This window comes from Amblyraja radiata, chromosome 25, assembly GCF_010909765.2.
Source record: "Amblyraja radiata isolate CabotCenter1 chromosome 25, sAmbRad1.1.pri, whole genome shotgun sequence".
Classification (NCBI taxonomy): Eukaryota; Metazoa; Chordata; class Chondrichthyes; order Rajiformes; family Rajidae; genus Amblyraja; species Amblyraja radiata.
The window spans coordinates 24,919,214-24,938,115 of record NC_045980.1 but is presented as its reverse complement, the minus strand read 5'-3'; the positions used below and the strand labels follow the sequence as shown (position 1 = coordinate 24,938,115).

The following is an 18,902-nucleotide window of genomic DNA, read 5'->3' as shown; positions in this document are numbered from 1 at the left end:
TAACCCGGGGTCCTTAGCAAAGTTAAAGTTAAAATCAAGGGTTCTCGCCCGCTGGAAACATACCTTGCAAAAAAAAGATTGGTTGTGCCTTATGGGAGGCCCATTACCTCATTCCCAGGGTTTCTCAGCTAGGGTTCTAGCTCGCACATTTCAGCAAGTTCATCAATGACTTTCCTTTATCAGTCAGCAGTGGGGATATTCATTCATAACTGCAGAGTGCTCAGGAAACAGACTGCTGGAAGAACTGAGTGGGCCAGGCAACATCTGCGGATGGCAATGGACAGATAATATTGTCGGTCGGGACCCTTCTTCAGTCTGAAGTCTTCTATCCATTTCCCTCCGTGATATTGCCTGGCCTGCCAAGTTCCTCCAGCAGACTGTTTATATTTTGTGCAGGATTCCAGCATCAGCAGTCTCTTGATAATTAATCAGCCTGTCCTCACAGCACCGAGACCTGGATAACGTCCAAGCTCAAACAGCTCAACAGGAATTAATATTCAGAGCTTCCAGGCCATGGTCATCTCCAACAAAAGCATTTGGCCATCTCCCCACGTCACAAGACGGCATCTCCATTCTGGTACAACAATTCTCCTCTCTCATCTTGTCATCCTGCGATTATTCCTGAGTAGTGCATTTCAGCCATGTATTTCTTAGCTCAGAGTTTCAACCAGTTTTTCAAGTAACTAATAACCTACTAGCAGCTATTGATGGGAAAACAGATGGGGATCACCAACTAATAGCCTATACAGATTGCAATTTGTACAACTGATCTTTTTCCAAATGGACTGGTGAAGTTAAAAACATTGATAACCCATTAGTGCAGATAAATTATCAGGAGATATATCATGCTAACAACAAATAAAATATTTGCAGAAGTTTTAAAACTGTACTCACCATGGAATGAGGCAAGCATACACTGCAAGTAAGCATGCCTGATAGCCGATGTTGAGGTTTTCAGGGTAAAGGCTTTCTTGAACCACTCTACCAGCTTCTTAGGGACCTCAGTGGTGAACTTGCTGCACCAGAGTGCAAGAATAGAAATGGCATGAAGCAATGTGCCCTCATGAACTGCAAGGAGAGCATATAAATGAACACATAATTTAAATTGATAAATTAAAAACTACTTAGCCTAGCATGTCTCATGATGTTAAAATCAGAAAAACACCCTTGAATCTTGCATCAACAGTATTGCGCCCCACCATCTTTTAAATGACCCGAGGAAAGTCCTGGCAAATTGACAACGTTAGTTGAAGTATGGAGAACCAAAGTCACTCACCTTCTTGTTGCAGGAAGGGAATGAACAGCTCGGTGACTGTCCCACTCAGTGTTTGACTTGACAAACCACTGACTGTGTGGTGACTGCAACTTCCAATACCTGTGCATAGGAACAAATAGTTAATCAGCTGAACACTGTGTCAGGCATTTTGTGGACCAACACTCAAGATTATATGCAGAGACAAATCCTCACGTATGAATTGGTGTCTTGAATCCATTAGATAGAAACCACAAATACAAGCCCTCTTGTAGTGAACAGTGGGATCAACAGAACTGAGAGATTCCAAACTCAAGCAAATATTTGTGCTTACCAGTTGAAGATGCAGAATTTGAGAAGCTCAATTGTGGTAAAAAGCATTGGAAGCTTTAAGGTTGTGTATTAGGCTACTGTTCCATCACCACGGGCCAAAGCAATCAATGTTTATGTATTGCAGAATGATTGAGGTTAGGTAAGGGCAGCCAAGTGGCTTTAGTCACTTTGACAATCAAAGTTTGACATACAGGCAACAATCTTCATTTACCTCAGAGCATCAAGCACAATCGAATTCATCAAATACCTCCACATAAGCATCAATTTACTTCTATAACAACAGCATCTGCCATTTATAGATCTACGTTTTGTTTTATTTTAAATGAAGAGCATTAAATCACTAACCTGATAGCACACTTATCTTCTGAGCCACAGCAGTCAGTTTGCCTTCAGAACCTGGATAGAAACAAATGATGGCGAAATTAACAGCTCTCATCCAACATCAAAAACCAGTGACATTAATAAATAACCATGCATTCATAGAGTTTTTGCATCCCATTGTCAATTCATGGTACTTCATAATCATGAAGTACCATTACAATCTAGTCATTGCAGCAATGAAATGAACAGCCAGCAAATAGAGACAAGATCCCACTAAATTAAATGTGACAATTTAAGAATTAGCCTGCAGCAGTCACACAGCACTTTTACACTAAAGACAAAGGAACTGCAGATGCTGGATTACAAAAAAAGGCAACGTCCTGGCGTAACTCAGTGGGTCAGGCAGCATCTCTGGAGAAAATGGATAGGCAACTTTTCAGATCAGGACCGTTCTTCAGACTGATTGTAGTGGAGGGAGAAAGCTGGAAGAGTGGTGGGGGCAAGGACAAAGCCTGGCAAGTGACAGATGGATACAAGTGTAAGGAAGTGGAGTGAAGGAGGGTAATTGGCAGATGGCTGGACAGAGGGCAGAGATGAAAAGCCAAAAGGTAATAAGTTTTGAAAAATTAATTTTGGTACATCCACTGGTTCCCCTTTATCCACGCAGAGTACTTTTCAAAGGACTCCAATAACATGGTCAACCATGTTTTCTCTATCACAAGAATGCAATGTAATGTGAAAATCCTAACGTTTTCTAAATGCCCTGTTATAACAAATATAGGAAAAACTTTGCAACTCCAAATAACACCAAGGTAACTTTTACATTCATTAGAGGGTGCAACAGAGATTTCTCTAGTTAGAACTTACACCACAGAGTTACAAAAGTTTTGTGTTTCTTTCCATGCTTGCCAATTAGAGATTTATCTCCTCGTCATCATAGGCTTTTTATTGAAGTGATGGAAACGGGACTTCAGTGACAAACTTACACAAGATCCACAGGGACACAATGGACAACAGCAACCTGTGCTCATTTTCTGGAATTATTTTACCTGCCACAGCCACAGTTCGAGTTAAACAGTTTACCCTCCACTGCCACAGTTCAAGTTAATGTGTTGGGACTATTATTACTGCTGGGAAGATTGTATAATTTGTGATGGAGAGGTAATTATACCGATTGTAATAGTAAAAAACAAATGATGGTGACACAAAGGAAAATACTGAGATTGGGCATGGGCAAAGACACCATATTGTTTTTTGTAGAATAAATCTTGGGCAGGTGGTATGTGGACATATTCGAGATTAGATAATTTGGGATCTTAGATTTTGGATTAATGCTGGTGTACAGGTAATAAAAAATAAAATCAAGGAAGTTTTAGCTGATAAGAAAAGGAAGTGAACAATTAGAAAATTAACATAGTGGGCACGAGAAATCAAGGAAAAAAGTTGGGAGACCTCTCCAAAAAAAGTACTAAGATAAACAGGCCTGGTGTGGGGTATGCCAAGGAGGATGCAGGGGGTGTTCTGGATTTGTCCAAAGGGGTATTACCTCCAAGAATGGCAAAGAGATGCCTGACGAGAGATTCAGCAGCAGCCGGATCACTGCATTGGTGGGTCAGGTTGCGTAGAGCTATCACAGCCTCGTCCATCAGTTGAGGATTGTTAGACTTCAACTGGCCTAGGGAAAGGAAAGAAAATGGCACATTGGATAGTTAAATTCTAGAGTTATAGAGTCATAGAGTCCAACTTGCCCTCACCGGCCAACAAGTCCCACCTACCAGCATTTGGTCCATATCCCTCCAAACCTATCCTATCCATCTACCTGTCTAACTGTTTCTTAAATGTTGGGATAGTCCCTGCCTCAACTACCTCCTCTGGCAGCTTGTTCCATACATCCACCACCTTGTGTGAAAAAGCTACCCCTCAGATTCCTATTAAATCTTTTCCTCTTCACCTTAAACCTATTTCCTGTGGTCCTCGATTCACCTCCTCTGGGCAAGAGACTCTGTGCATCTACCCGATCTATTCCTCTCATGATCTTATACACCTCAATAAGATCACCCCTCATCCTCCTGTGCTCCAAGGAATAGAGTCCCAGCCTACTCAACCTCTGCCTATAGCTCAGATCCTCTAGTCCTGGCAACATCCTCGTAAACCTTCTCTGTACCCTTTCCAGCTGGACAACATCTTTTCTATAACACGGTGCCCAGAACTGAACACAATACTCTAAATTGCCATGCATTGATTAATTACAACAAAATCAAAATACAAAAGAAAAGCAATTACCTTGCTGAATCAATTAATTTACTTTCGATTTAAGGTTTAACTGGGTCATAATTCAGAGACATGGTCCATAAATCTCAGATGTCCTTAATGGACTGATGATACGTTGTTAAATCTATACAAATTATCTATTAAAACAGACTATTCCTTATGTAGTCCTGTATCACACTTACTTGCCAGGCCTTTGACAATATCCGCTGCGTACTGGCTTAGATCAAGGGTGACTGAAGATAGTAGATAAGAGATAGCTGTAAACAATGAAGTCAGAAAATGATTGTCATTCACCCGTACGAATGAGAAGAAATTCAGTACATCACAATATTCAAAAATAATTTTAGAATATTTAGCCGAGTGGAAATATGGAAAGATCTGTGGATAGAACACCTTTTCAATTCAATTCAATTCAATTCAATTTATTGTCATTTGGACCCCTTGAGGTCCAAACGAAATGCCGTTTCTGCAGCCATACATTACAAACAAATAGACCCAAGACACAACATAATTTACATAAACATCCATCACATTGCTGTGATGGAAGGCCAAAAAACTTTTCTCTCCACTGCACTCCCCCCCCCCCCCCCCCCCCCCCCGATGTCAGAGTCAAAGTCAAAGCCCCCGGTGGGCGATGGCGATTGTCCCGTGGCCATTAAGCCACGTCGGGTGATGCAAGGTCGCACACCGGGTCTTGGTGTTAGAGCCCCCGGCGCGCGCCCGCAGAGACCCGCGGCCATTCCAAGCCGCGCGGGGCGGTGCTGTAAGGCCCTGCTCCAGGAGCTCTTCAACCCCGCAACTCGGGCGGGAGAAGTCGCCGTTGCGGAAGCCCGGAAAAGCGGTCTCCCTCCAGGGACCCGTGGGCTCCCGGTGTCACTGTCCGCCAAACCCGCAGTTGTAGCCACCGAATCTCCGGGGGTCGGGTCGCAGCAGCGTCCACCACAGCTCCGCCCGCTCTGGACTCGGCCAGCTCCGCGACGGTGAGGTGAGTAGTCGGCACCAGAGTCCCCGGTCTTCATGTTGGAGGCCGCTCCTCGTTGCAGCCCCAACGACAACGGAGACCCGACAAAGAAAAGGTCGGGTCTCCCGTGCAGGGAGAGATTTAAAAGTTACCCCCACCCCCCCACACACATACCCCAACAAAAAATAACAAAAACTACATAAAAACATAGACATAAAATAATAAAAACGCAGACGGACTGCAGAGGCCGCTGCTGACGAGAGCCGCGCCGCATCATTCTAAGTGTTTTATAGTTAATAACATACTTATAAAACAGTCATAATCAGAGTGTAGGAAATGCAGCACCTCCTTCTGTGCAGCAGCACTTGGAAACTGCACTGCAGTGTTGTCATAGATTCCATGAGCGGGATGAACCTACAACCTTCAGTCTGGTCAAAAGAGTCGGCAAAAGATTCTGCAACCTCATTACAAATAATATTAACACCAAGTTCTCAATCGGACTCTTGGTGTATGTCAAGTAATAACAGCAAAGAACAGTAAGCGTCAGTGCTGCAGGCTATCAAGATGCTTTTGAGTACAACGAAAATGACCTAAATCAACTTTCAATGAACTTTACTTCCCCTGCTGCCAACCTGTACTGATCCTGTTTTACTCAAGATTGCAGCATCTACAATTCCTTGTCCCTCCAGGGTCAGTCGTGATATTCATTATGATTCAACAGCTTGGTATTAGTTAATTATTGTCACATACAGAGATGCTGTGAAAAACTTGTTTGCATGCTGTCCAATAAAAGCAGATAATACTACACACGAATGCAATCAAGCCTAACAAGGCAAATAAATACGGTAAAGAAAAAAATACCAGAGTTCATCAATCTGAAGAAGGGTCTCGACCCGAAACGTCACCTATTCCTTCGCTCCATAGATGCTGCCTCACCCGCTGAGTTTTTCAGCATTGTAGTATAACAGTTCCAGAGGAAAAATTGCAAGGTCCACAATGGGGTAGGTTGGAAAATCTGGATTGTACCCCAGCTGATCAAAGGACCATTCTGAAGAGTAATAACAGGAGGGAAGAAGCTGTTCTGGAGTCTAGTGATACATGCTCTCAAGGTTTTGTATCTTCTGCCAAGCGGAAGAGGGGAGAAGAGGGATTGACCAGTGTGGTAAAGGTCCTTGATTATGTTGGTAGGTTTCCCGAGGCAGATTGAATCAATGGTGGGGAATCTAATCTGTTTGATGATCTGGACTACATTTCCATAACTCTATGAAATAACAACTATTTGCAAGCTTGACAACAGTATGCCGAAGGTCATAACTTAAGCAATGCAGCAGATGGCTGACTGCACCCAGGAAGCAAACCGTAGTTCGACAAAGAAATCGAATAAGCAAATTACAGTACAATGCATTGGCACTACAGGCTAGTGTGCAATTTACTTACTCTCAATTACATTTTCAGGGCTGCGCAAAATAGATTTATGCACAGTGGGAAGCAGGGAACCCTTGAACTCTTGATGGGACACATGGCGAAGTAGAGGCTCACAGCGTTCCTGCAAATAAAAACTCACCATAAGCTAAACAGCAAGTCCTGTTTGTACTAAATAATTCAATGTAAACCATTTCTTCATGCAGTTACATTGCTGCATATAAAGCAAAACAAGACTGAATAACTTGGAATCCAATCTATTCACCAATTAATTAATTGAAGTCTTTGCAATAAAGGAAAAAAACACGTTTTATTCATTAAACATGTCAGTATCCACAATACTTCTCTGAACATATGCTCAAAGTTGTCAGTTTAACTGAGAAACAATATAGTCATTTTATTCTGCTGTTTTGTTTTAACAACATTATGAATGCCTGAAAAAAAAATCCTCACCAGAAGGTATTTTGGAGGTTTTATCTTGCTCAAGAGGACTGTCTTCACATAGAGCTCCAAAATGCCACTCTGCAAAACAATCAAAATAATTCATCAGGCTGTTCAAGTGAATCTGACCAATATAGTTGATTGCTTCTTTTGACAACAAATCTCTGAACATAGTACAAGGTAAACATTTGTCACCACTGCACGGCAATAAGCTTAAGAATCCCACCAAACAAAAAGCACCACCAAAAGGATATATTGGTCTTGGAAAAGGGTACAGAAAAAATGTTTCCCTGTTCAGGAGTCCAGAACAAGGTGAATTAACTTTCAAATTAGAAGCAAACCAGTCAGGAGTGAAAACAAGTACTACTTCATAAAATGTGTGAAATTTCTCTACCCTCACTCCAAAAATCTATAAAGTTCAAGGGGAGAAGATGGAACATTCAAAGCATCAATATTCCTATGATATGTAGCAGTATTAAGAGTTATGGAAACAAGCAGGATGCCTTTAATAAAAATAATCTTGATCTAATTGATTGGTGGCATGCTCAACCATAATTATCCTTGTTTTTCTACATCGTTAATGATGCCCTTTCAAATCCTACTTTGCTGAGTCACTTTTGTCCACGGAGATTCTAACACACAATTAGAGCTTTTCGTAGAATCATATAACACGTTGGAAGCCAAAAAGGCTATCATATATGAGCCAGCTCCTCAATGTAATTCCAATTCATCAAGTTCTCTTAAGTGAAAGCCCTACAAATGTTTTCCCTTAAAGTACCTAACAATACCTTTTTGAAAGTTATTGTTGATCCCATTTCGACTTTCCACTCTGGGAGCACAATCCAGATCTTAAATCATGGTGAATAATAAGAAAACTTTCCAAATACTTTAAATCCATGTTTTCTGGTTTCTGACAACACTGTTGCCGATGGAACTGCTGCTCTTTATTTACTGTATTAAAACCTTAACCGTCTCTGCTCCATAGATAAGTAGACATTACTTAACTACTCCAAGATCTTGACATAATTCCTGAAGTATGATAAACAAAATTAAACAATAGTCCATATGTTAGCCTAACCAAGGATTTAAAAACCCAGTGTAACTGCCTTGAATTCATGGTCTAAAATTAATAACCTCTTAAAATGTTTAATCAACTTTCTCTGCCACCTACAGGTTTCTGTACTATCTCCAAGCATGCCTGCCCCTTTTTACAATTACAGTATTCAGTTATCTAGCTTTTCATTTATTCTTCAGATGTGCATCACCTTTTATGCAGTACATTAAATTTCACCTCTCATTTTTCCAGTCTCAGCTTTTTACTTCTTCAGTTTCATTATACTTAATTGTTCAAATTTGTCATGGATACCCAAAGATGTGTGTATTGAAAAGTAGCAGTTCGTCAGTGTAAAAAGTAGCTGTCCTTCAGTAAGAAAGTCATGGTTAGGGATAAGCAAGTCACGAGATAGTAGCTCCTTAAAGCAAAACTATCAACTGATTCCCAAAATTGCAAAGTCAAGTGCTCCTTATGGCTGGGTTACAAACCTTATGTTTGTTGATGGTTGCAATGTCTTTCTCATCTGTGCAGTACTGAACCAGTACTCCCAGCATAGCTAAATGTAATTGGTTTTGTTCCAGGCTCACAGTTGTTGCCAGATATTGCTGTGCAAGCTCAGAGTTCTAAATGAAAGTGGATGAAGCAAAATTTAAGACAAAGTGGTTCCTCCTTTAGTAATGATTGGCAAGTTGCATGATGCTCAAGAACAATATCTGCACAAATACGATTAAACCATGTTTCTTCTATAATATTGCAAAACACTGAGACAACCTGTGGTCAAATTTACAATTATTTTATTTTTCCAACTGAAACCCATTTCATTGAAACTTCCCACTTCATGTATTTATTAACATCTATCCCCATTGCTACAATCATAGGAAGGAAGAATGTAGTAAACATTTACAGCACCCTCAAATAAGCAAGCCTGATCAGCTTGGTGAGTCTTTACAATGTACCGTTGTGACATCTCAACAATTTAACAAATGTGATCAGCAGCATAGCATTTAAACAGTGCCTAGCGTATTGGCTTATTGAAAATTAGTACTAGATATCACATATCCAAATACTGCCACACAGAGAATAGTCACATAGCCTTTGTTCCTTACCCTCCACTTTCTCAGCCATCCTTCCATCCATTTTGCAGCAGCATATCTCTACCACCCCACTACAAAACTACAATACAACATTATGGCCCAGGGAATGTTCCATCCAGTTGACCCTGGAAATTCACCTCTTTCTTACCTCTTTCCATAGATGCCTGAACTTTTTGAGAATCCCGTTCACTGTGTGCTTGTTCCCACCGCCCAGGACCTCTGTTAAAAGCAGGCACTGCACCTCGACCTGTCAAGAAGCACAGCAAATGCAAATTGGCAAAGCCAAATATATAATGCCCTTTAAATTTCAAAACGTATAACTCACAACACAGGCAGATTTTAGTGCATTTCATTAATAAAATAAATCTTATCACAATTTGGGTGCTTCAACTTGGAGCAAAAGAAAACTGCAGATGCTGGAAATCGAAATTTAAAATAAACTGCATCAGAGAGAAAGTGTCAACACTCGAGGTCAAGGACCCTCATTAGAAATGTAAAAGTGAGAAACCAAGTGTGTGTTTAAATTGTAGAGATGGGGAGAAGTGGAAAGAACAGAGAGATCACCTGACCAAAGTTGTCAAGGTAATGAATTACATTTAAAAACTGGCATCTGTGAGGGGAGACGGTGGTTAGGGTAAAGGGTGGTATTCTGAAATGGATAAAGTCTCGAGTAGTGGAATGGAAGATGAGGTGCTGTTCCTCAAGCTTATATTGAGAATTGTCGAAGCAAATGTAGGCGGCAACAGAGTGGTAATGGGATGGGGAATTAAGGAGGCAGGTGACTAGAAATTCTAGGTCAGCTCTACAGACCATGTGGAGCTATTCTACAACGGGTGACCAATTTAAGCAATCATCCTCCTTGCCCCCCCCCCCCTCCCCAAACGCCCCCCATCTCACCCTCTTCATAGATGTGGCTATAATTTGATTCTTTTTTCTTCCATCTAAAATTATTGCATTTAATTGTGGGTTTTGCTGTTCTGCAAACTTTTTACTCCAGTACTACCCCAAAGATGAAGTGAGCAACACAGAATATTAAATGACTAGAAGTCCTTATTTACTTACCCAGACCTAGTTACTTTCTTAAAAGCAAAACATGTAACAGTCCCATAAGCGTCACTTCTGTTACAGACTCATTTAGACATTGTTTGTCTCGGTCACCACACAGAATAATTTTACTTTCCCATCTACTCACCATCTTTATCCACATCTCTGTTGCTTGTTTCTCGGGTGTCTTGAAGACTGTCTTGACCAACAATAATGTCCAATTGAGAGCAAGGGATGCTGCTGACGCACTGCTCTTACTATGATAGAGAGAGAGAGTTCAGGAGTCAGTTAAAGTGTTCCACCTTCAAGTATTTGTGTAAACGCAATTGCTCAAAGAGATTGAAACCCACTTAACCCCTGCATTATGGCGAAAGTCCATGCTTTCAACAGTCCTACCCCCACATATGTAGGCATTCAAGAGTCTATTCTATTATTTCAAATTCTCAGACCTGTTTCTCTGGTTCCCTGGGCAAGATAATGTTCCCATTACTTCTGCTCTGAAGACTAGCAGTAAGATGACTAAACTGGGAAAGATTACTATATCCCATCACCTTCCTGAAAGATGTCAAGGATCTCCCAGTTACAGTAAAATATGCCAAAGCACATAAAGAATATATAACTACAAACATGGGCCTTTATAGCTTAGACTATCCCTTTCAGACAATAATGGCTAAATAAGCTGTCAATATCCTACCAGTGCGCTTCCCAAGAAAAGTGTTTGGCTAACATAAACCACTACACGGGGGGTTCCCCTCTTCCATTATAGATGAGGCTCTCCTTGATATCCCGCAGCTCCGCTCTTACTCTCTGTACCCCTTGTCCTCACCTTCCATCCCAACTAGGTGTCAACTTCTCTACATCGGCGAGACCAAGCGCAGGCTTGGCAATCGTTTCACTGAACACCTCCGCTCAATCTGTCTTAACCTACCTGATCTCACAGTGGCTCAGCACTTCAACTCCCCCTCCCATTCCCAATATGACCTTTCCATCCTGGGCTTCCTCCATTGTCAGAGTGAGGCCCAGCCCAAATTGGAGGAACGGCACCTCATATTTTGTGTGGGTAGTTTACACCCCAACGCTATGAACATTGACTTCTCTAACTTTCCATAGCCCTTGCTTTTTCTCCCCACCCCCCTCCCCAGTACTCCCACCAGTCTTCCTGTCTCCGCCTACATTCTATCTTTTTCCCTCCCCTGACATCAGTCTGAAGAAGGGTCTCGACCCGAAACGTCACCAATTCCTTCTCCCTATAAATGCTGCCTCACCCGCAGAGTTACTCCAGCATTTTGTGTCAACAATTGGACTCGTATCCAAGCAACTGTACTTGGCGTCATATCCAATGTAATGTCTTTGTTGTGTTTTCATACCTTGGATGGCCATTCTTGCAGGCGATTCCTGTTGACTGCAGACACTGCACCAGGTGTTTTGTCGTCGTCTCAGGATGACTTTCAGCCAGCTGCTCAATAACTGCCTGAAGAGCTCTTCGGGACGTTGCATCTCTGCCAAATAACAAGAAAGACTTTCACCGTGTCTTGATATATGTGATAATAATACACCTATACTAAATTCTTGATCATTGCTGTACTACTCCACCTCACTTCAAATATTCACACAGCCCATGGTGACGGAAGAGTTGCACTTGCACAGTGGAGAGTCTTCAGCAGCAGCCAGGCTGGATGAAGTTTGGGCAAATCCGTTTTGGGCAAAAGCACACCAACACCTCTACTCTCTCAGGAAATTAGGTATATTTGGCACATCTCTAACAGCTCTTACCAGTTTCTATCAATGCGGTGGAGATAGCATCCTATTAGGATGCATCGCAACTTGGTTTGGCAACAGCTCTGCCCTTGTCCGCAATAAATTACAGAGTTGTGGACGCAGCCCAGTCCATCACACAAATCAGCCTCTCCTCAATGCCTCAGAAAAACACCCAACATAATCAAGGACCACTTACACTCTGGCCATTCCCACTTCTCCCCTCTCCTATCTCCTTCTCCCCTCTCCTTACAAAAATGCACCACCAGAAGCAGACACCTCTTCCTCACTGTTACATCTTCCACAATAATGAATAGACTTCTCATAAGCCAAGGGTGTGGCCCAATCTCAAAACCTACCACATTGTGGCCATCACACAATTTGTATCTGCCCTTTCTCTGGAGTTGTAGCACCAAAACGCTGTAGCACTACGTTCTACACGCTGGGACAAAATCACCTCTGCCATTAGTTAGATTTGACCGTTATCAGTTTGGGTTTGAAAATCATTTTGTATTAAGTTCCTAAAAGTCCCAACTGATAAAGTGGCGAGGAAAACAAGACATCTAAAACCGAAATGAACAGAATAAGCAACTGTTCCTCAATTTAACCCCAACCAGAGTGAGGGTTGTGAAATTGACAATGGAAGGACAAAGAAGGAAGTGTAAATTAAAGTGAAATAAAAAGAGAAAATGCTGGAAAAATGCAGTGGTCAGGCAACAGTTGTGAAGAAACATTAAAGGGAAAACAAGTTTCAAGGTACATGGAATGGATGCAAGGTACGGCTGAAGTAACAAAAGGGAAAATCGATTAAGAGATGGAGGACTGGAGAAATTAAATTGACAAAATGAATGAAAACGTAGGTGATTTGATTAGCAACATTACAGGCGACACAAAAATGGTTGTGGATAATGAGGAAGGTTGTCAAAGGATACAACAGGATATAGGTTAGTTGGACATTTAGCAGAGAAGTAACAGATGGACATTAATCTAGACAAATTTTGGAAATTCAACTGAAAAGGAAAGTTATGCAGTCAATAAAAAGGACCTTGTGAAGCATTGAGCTACAAAGGGATCAAATGGTACAAGTGCATAGCTACCCAAAATGGCAACACAGATAGAAAGAGTGGTGAACAAGGCATACAGCATGCTCGGCTTTATCGGTCAGAGCATTGGCTTTCAAGGTTACAAAGTCAAGTAGCAGCAGTAAAAATCTTTGGTTAGGGCACATTTGGAGTCTCTTGTGCATGGCTGGCAGCCACATTACAAGAAGAATGTGGAAGCATTGGAGAGGGTGCAGAAGCAATTCACCACCGTGTTGCCTATAGTGGATGGAGTACATTTACAAGAGGTTGGACAAATTTGGTAGGCACAAAATGCTGGAGTAACTCATCGGGGCAGACAGCTTCACCGGTTTCGGGATGAGACCCTTCTTCAATTTGGAGTGTTTTCTCTGGAGCATCCAATGCAACAGGTATAATATTATTAAAGGCACTGAAATGATAGATAGTTTTACTCGTGCATAAATGTCAAAAACTAGACATAGTTTCAAGGTGAGTGGGCAAAATTTAAAGGAAATGCATGGGGCAAATTTTGTTTTTTTAAATATACAGTGGGTGGCGAGTACCTGTTACCAGGGATGATGGTGAAGGCAGATATGGTAGTGGAATTTAAGACACTTTTGGATAGCCACATGGATATGGAGAGATTGGAGATAAGGATTATATTTGGGCTGATAAGAGTTAGTCTTGGCATCATGTTCAGCACAGACATTGAGGGCTGAAGAGCTTGTTCCTGTGCTGTGCTATATTCCATGTTCTATAACCCAAATATAGGAATAGCTACCTTCAGTTGTATTGTAGCTTTATAAAATACCCAAGAAAAACTGTATTAAGAGAAACTATAAAACAAAACCAATAGCAATCTCAGAATTAGTAACGTACAGTTGCTGCTGCTGCTGCTGCTATAGTAGTTACACATGTGAATACATCAATTAAGTCAAAACCTCTGGAACTAACCTATAACGATGAAGTGTTAAGCAGAAAAGTTTGCACAGGCCTTTCACAGCACCATCAGGCAGATCTGAAAGGACAAAAAAAATCAGCACCAAACTGCATCTGGTTTATGGACTCCCCACTAGAATTGCCTTAATCTACATTAATAAACATACATTTCTACATCAAACATACTACTTGGACTCATGGTGCTTGCTTTCTGTCACCTTATAACAGTAGTGCTGTCATAAAAAGAACATCCAGCATTGCACTCTAACCTGTTGATTAAACCACTGTCTCATTCCACTGTTTCTGGATTGTAGATTGTTCTCCAATATACTGTACCGTGCATCTTTTTGCAGTTTACTTTATCTTACTGGCTACAATGGTACCTCACTTAATTCACAAATCCGCACTGAAAGATATCATCGTACCCTTACCTGGAGAGAATGCATCACTAACTGAGTGACCGGTCTAGAGACCAACACCAATCCAGCAATAAATGCCCAAGGCTCTATGTGGAGGAGCTGCAACTGTTCAGTATAGAGATGGGAGGCTCAGTGTTGCATTCTGGCCAGCAGAGAGATTGTAGTCATGGGACTGGCACACCTGTCCCATGTGTGGGCAGTCTCCTCAAATCCTACTGTCTCTCTAACAAGGCATTTATGTATGCAATTTCAAATTAAGATTTACACTTCACTCAAATAAAAATAATATGTGACTGTTTGCAGACCACAGGAGATGATGTGGTTCAGCAATTACCTACCTTTTCCATTGACACAGCTCCCCAAATCAGAGAGTATCTGCTGCCTCTCTTTAACACTGGCGGTAGTGACTCTTGCAGCAAACCTCCTGAGAGTGTCTGAAACCTGAAAATTAATCACACAGTTCTCATTTTGTAATCTGTTAAACAATGTATTTATCCCACACACATTGACAAATGACCATTGACGGGGCCAAGTTTACCAGATCCGCAGCTAGCAGTGCAACACTGAAACAGACCAGATAGAACAAAGTGCACTCAGGGCACTGAAATAGCGCACTGCAACTTGTATCCCGTGGCACAGGAAATATCATCTGCATGCGAGTTAAATTAACTGACTCAAGTAGAGAATTGTAGATAAAATTAACCCCAGCAAGACATTAAAAAAGCCACGGTGGCAGATGGTAAGTATACTGACTTCAACTGTATCTGTTCAACTGTATTTGAATTGCCCACCAACTTTCAAAGTTTGGCTCACTTGGTAAGAATGCCACTCAAGAAAGTTATTCAAAGGTATGTCTAAATGTGAAACTGCATAGTTGAGATCTGCAAAAATAATTTGCTGCTTACTGCTGCAGTGTGGGGTAACTTAAAGTCCACACACAAGGACAAGAGACGTAATCAACAAGAGCAGGCATATCAGGCAAAGAAGCATTTACCCAAATTGATGGCTTCTACAACTGCAGGCATCTCGAGACCACAAGCAGTCCTTAAAGAGATCTCCTCTGACAACCTCAGACCCGGGTTCCTCAGACTCTCCAATGGGAGTAGCTTCTAACAATCACACCCATCCATAACAATCATTGCAGTACCCATTCAAACCAAAAATGATAGTGTGTTGCTTGTGTTGTCTTGGGTCAGTTTAAAATTGCACCTGCTGTGCTACATGTTGAGAATAGCAAGAATTTGCAAAGTAGTAGGGAAAATGGCATCAAAACTGGCAACATTTACGATTAAGCACAAAGACGTTTTAACAGAGCAACATCTAGGTCCTTTCATAAATATAGCATTTGAAGGAAACTTGCTATTTTAGGTACAGCGAGTACATTTTTAAGTGCAGTTACTCAAGCTATAATTACGAAACAATTTATCCTTGAACAAAGGCCTACAATTTTCATTGTTATCACAGTTGGAGACCAATCATCTCATCATACCTGCACCATCTTTCCAATCATTCCCACTTCTCATTGCCAAAAGCCAGTAATTTTCTTCCTTTCAGGTCGTTACATTTCCTACAACTGTTTTTAACCATAATTCAGGCAGAATTTCAGGTCCTAATTCATTGTGTAAAAGAAAACAAATATTTTCCAACAATGTAAAATCTGTATTCTCTTTGTTATTGAACCATCTGCCAATTTCTCTTTATTCGGTGTTAACAACAACCTTCTCTGTTCTTAAGAATATAAAGAGAAGCTCTAGTCTTTTCACAGAATGGAATCAAACTCATGTACAAAGCTCATAACATGCTTTCTAAATGGTTTAGCTTGCTTTAGTTTAAAGATACATCACGGAAACAGGCCTTATGGCCCATCTAGTCCACAGCAACTAGCGATTACCCGTTCACACAAGTCTTACATAATCTCACTGTCTCATCCACTCCCTATAGGGTGATTTCACGAAAGGTCACTGGAGCGTAGATCCCCACTCACGTGACCGCAAAATTTAACTGGAGGACATATGTCACTTCCGGTACATGTTAGTGAATGGGAAAACACGCACTTTCACACCTGTTAAAAACATGGAAAACGGCCGATTATTGAGCTGAAATTTTCTGTGCTAGTCGGGGTGACTGTGAAGCACAGCGACCTAAATTTTCAGTCCAAAAAAAAGATAGAAAGTAAGGTAAATTCAAGAGGGAGTTGAAGGTGCAAAAAGAGCGGAAGTGCTTAGCAGACATTTGCCGTGGAGATTTAAAGATCCAAAATATCGGGAATTATCGCGTTTGCTCGCTGCATTTCATCAAAAGTAAGGCATTATTGACTTTTTATCTTTATTCATTAGTTATATGAAAAGTTTGAAAAGTGAAAAATCTGTCATTAAAATTGCTAAATCGAGGAGAATTCCCTGCTATTGATTTGCACTAATTATGCTGATATCTCGGTTGGGTGGCGTGTCTGATTGAAAGTCCAGGAACCTGAGTTTGGAGTTGCCTGGCCGCCTGTTACCGAGCCCTGGGGCGGTGTCATCTCCCTCTTATCTCTACACCTCTAATGTGTGTGTGACCAGCCTTGCTCGCTCGACTCCCCCGCTGGGAATTCTGCATGTGTGGAATAAACCCTAGACTGTGTCAGTGAGGGGTTGTTTACATTGGCATTGGGGACGGAGGGAAGATGCCAGACAGACAGTCCCACTGCAGAGTACATACAGCCCTGTAGTCTGAGTCCGGCCTCCGCCGCGGCTCTCACTCAACTCACGCTGAAAGATCTCGCCAGCCCTTTGGCTCGCTTTCACCACCCTCGCTGCAACAACCAACTCACTCTGGGCGTTTTTGTCCAGTGCTCTGGTATCACCCGCCCGGCAGCCTCACATACAGAGCGACAACTGACATTCTTCACCATCCCTCAGGTTCCTGGACTTTCAATCAGACACGCCACCCAACCGAGATACCAGCATAATTAGTGCAAATCAATAGCAGGGAATTCTCCTCGATTTAGCAATTTTAATGACAGATTTTTCACTTTTCAAACTTTTCATATAACTAATGAATAAAGATAAAAAGTCAATAATGCCTTACTTTTGATGAAATGCAGCGAGCAAACGCGATAATTCCCGATATTTTGGATCTTTAAATCTCCACGGCAAATGTCTGCTAAGCACTTCCGCTCTTTTTGCACCTTCAACTCCCTCTTGAATTTACCTTACTTTCTATCTTTTTTTTGGACTGAAAATTTAGGTCGCTGTGCTTCACGGTCACCCCGACTAGCACAGAAATTTTCAGCTCAATAATCGGCCGTTTTCCATGTTTTTAACGGGTCTGAAAGTGCGTGTTTTCCCATTCACTAACATGTACCGGAAGTGACATTTGTCCTCCAGTTAAATTTTGCGGTCACGTGAGTGGGGATCTACGCTCATTTGACCTTTGGTGAAATCACCCTATACATTAGGGGCAATTTTATAGAGATAAATTAACCTACAAACCAAGACGTCTTTGAGATGTGGGAGCAAACCGGAGCAGTCACATGGAGAATTTCAAGAGGGCTTCAATACAAAAACAGGGATGTCGTGCTGAGGCATTATAAGGCTCTGGCCGGTAACGCCGCATTTGAACATTGTGAGCAATTTTGGGCACCATATCCGTGGATGTGCTGGCTCTGCAGAGGGTCCAGAGGAAGTGTACACGAATGATTCCAGAAATGAGTAGGTTAACCTATGATGAGCATTTGTCAGCACTGGGCCTATACTCGCTTGAGTTTCAAAGAAACATACAGCATAGTGAAAGGCTTGGATAGAGTTGATATGGAGAGGATGTTTCCACTATTGGGGGAGTCTAGGAGTAGAGGTCATAGCCTCAGAAATAAAGGATGTTCTTTTAGGAAGGAGATTAGGTAAAATCTCTTTAGCCAGAGGGTGGTGTATCTGTGGAATTCTTTGCCACAGAAGGCTGTAGAGGCCAAGTCAGTGGATATTTTTAAGGCAGAGATTGATAGATTTTTGATTAGTACAGGTGTCAGATGTTATATGAAGGCAGAAAAATGGGGTTAAGAGGGAGAGATAGATCAGCCATGATTGAATGGCAGAGCAGACTTGGCAATTAGCACTGTAAGCGCCAGGGGAGGTGGCACGAGCAGCTGTCAGTAGTTCAGTTATCACCCAAATGGGTTATGAAGAGGTCCATTACAACGAGGGTTTACTGTACAGTATGTCAGTTTTTACCACAGCGACCATTGAATTGACATGCCATGATCCTCTATTAAACAATGCAACATACTGCCTTCAGTATTTTTAGCTTGCAGCAACAAAATTGACTTGAATATCCTGCAGGGGAAATGACTTTGTTGTTATGAGCCTGAAACACACTAGCCTCCAAATTCCCTTTTTGCCATTGATAAAAATTGTTTTTCCAGCATTTCCCAGACCACAAGGTTTCTTAGGAATGCAACTACTGCGTTAGGGCAGCACTACGTATATTATTTTAGTATGACACATTTATACATTTTAATCTTTTAACCCACTTAGTAGCACCCATTCTTTCTTCTCTCT

At 41.6% G+C, this 18,902-nt stretch overlaps 1 protein-coding gene across 1 annotated transcript in view; it reads right to left on the bottom strand.

The window, feature by feature from the left end:
• gcn1 (GCN1 activator of EIF2AK4) overlaps window positions 1-18,902 on the bottom strand; it is an 88,890-nt gene that overhangs the window by 66,349 nt on the left and 3,639 nt on the right. The window contains exons 2-14 of the mRNA XM_033043515.1: window positions 14,706-14,808; window positions 13,964-14,027; window positions 11,561-11,692; window positions 10,342-10,450; window positions 9,298-9,396; window positions 8,544-8,678; window positions 7,014-7,082; window positions 6,576-6,684; window positions 4,360-4,434; window positions 3,453-3,581; window positions 1,931-1,981; window positions 1,277-1,375; window positions 895-1,068 (exon numbers count right to left, since the gene is read on the bottom strand). Of these exons, the coding sequence (XP_032899406.1) occupies window positions 895-1,068; window positions 1,277-1,375; window positions 1,931-1,981; window positions 3,453-3,581; window positions 4,360-4,434; window positions 6,576-6,684; window positions 7,014-7,082; window positions 8,544-8,678; window positions 9,298-9,396; window positions 10,342-10,450; window positions 11,561-11,692; window positions 13,964-14,027; window positions 14,706-14,808 (1,348 nt within the window). The remainder of the gene's footprint in view (window positions 1-894; window positions 1,069-1,276; window positions 1,376-1,930; window positions 1,982-3,452; window positions 3,582-4,359; window positions 4,435-6,575; window positions 6,685-7,013; window positions 7,083-8,543; window positions 8,679-9,297; window positions 9,397-10,341; window positions 10,451-11,560; window positions 11,693-13,963; window positions 14,028-14,705; window positions 14,809-18,902) is intronic.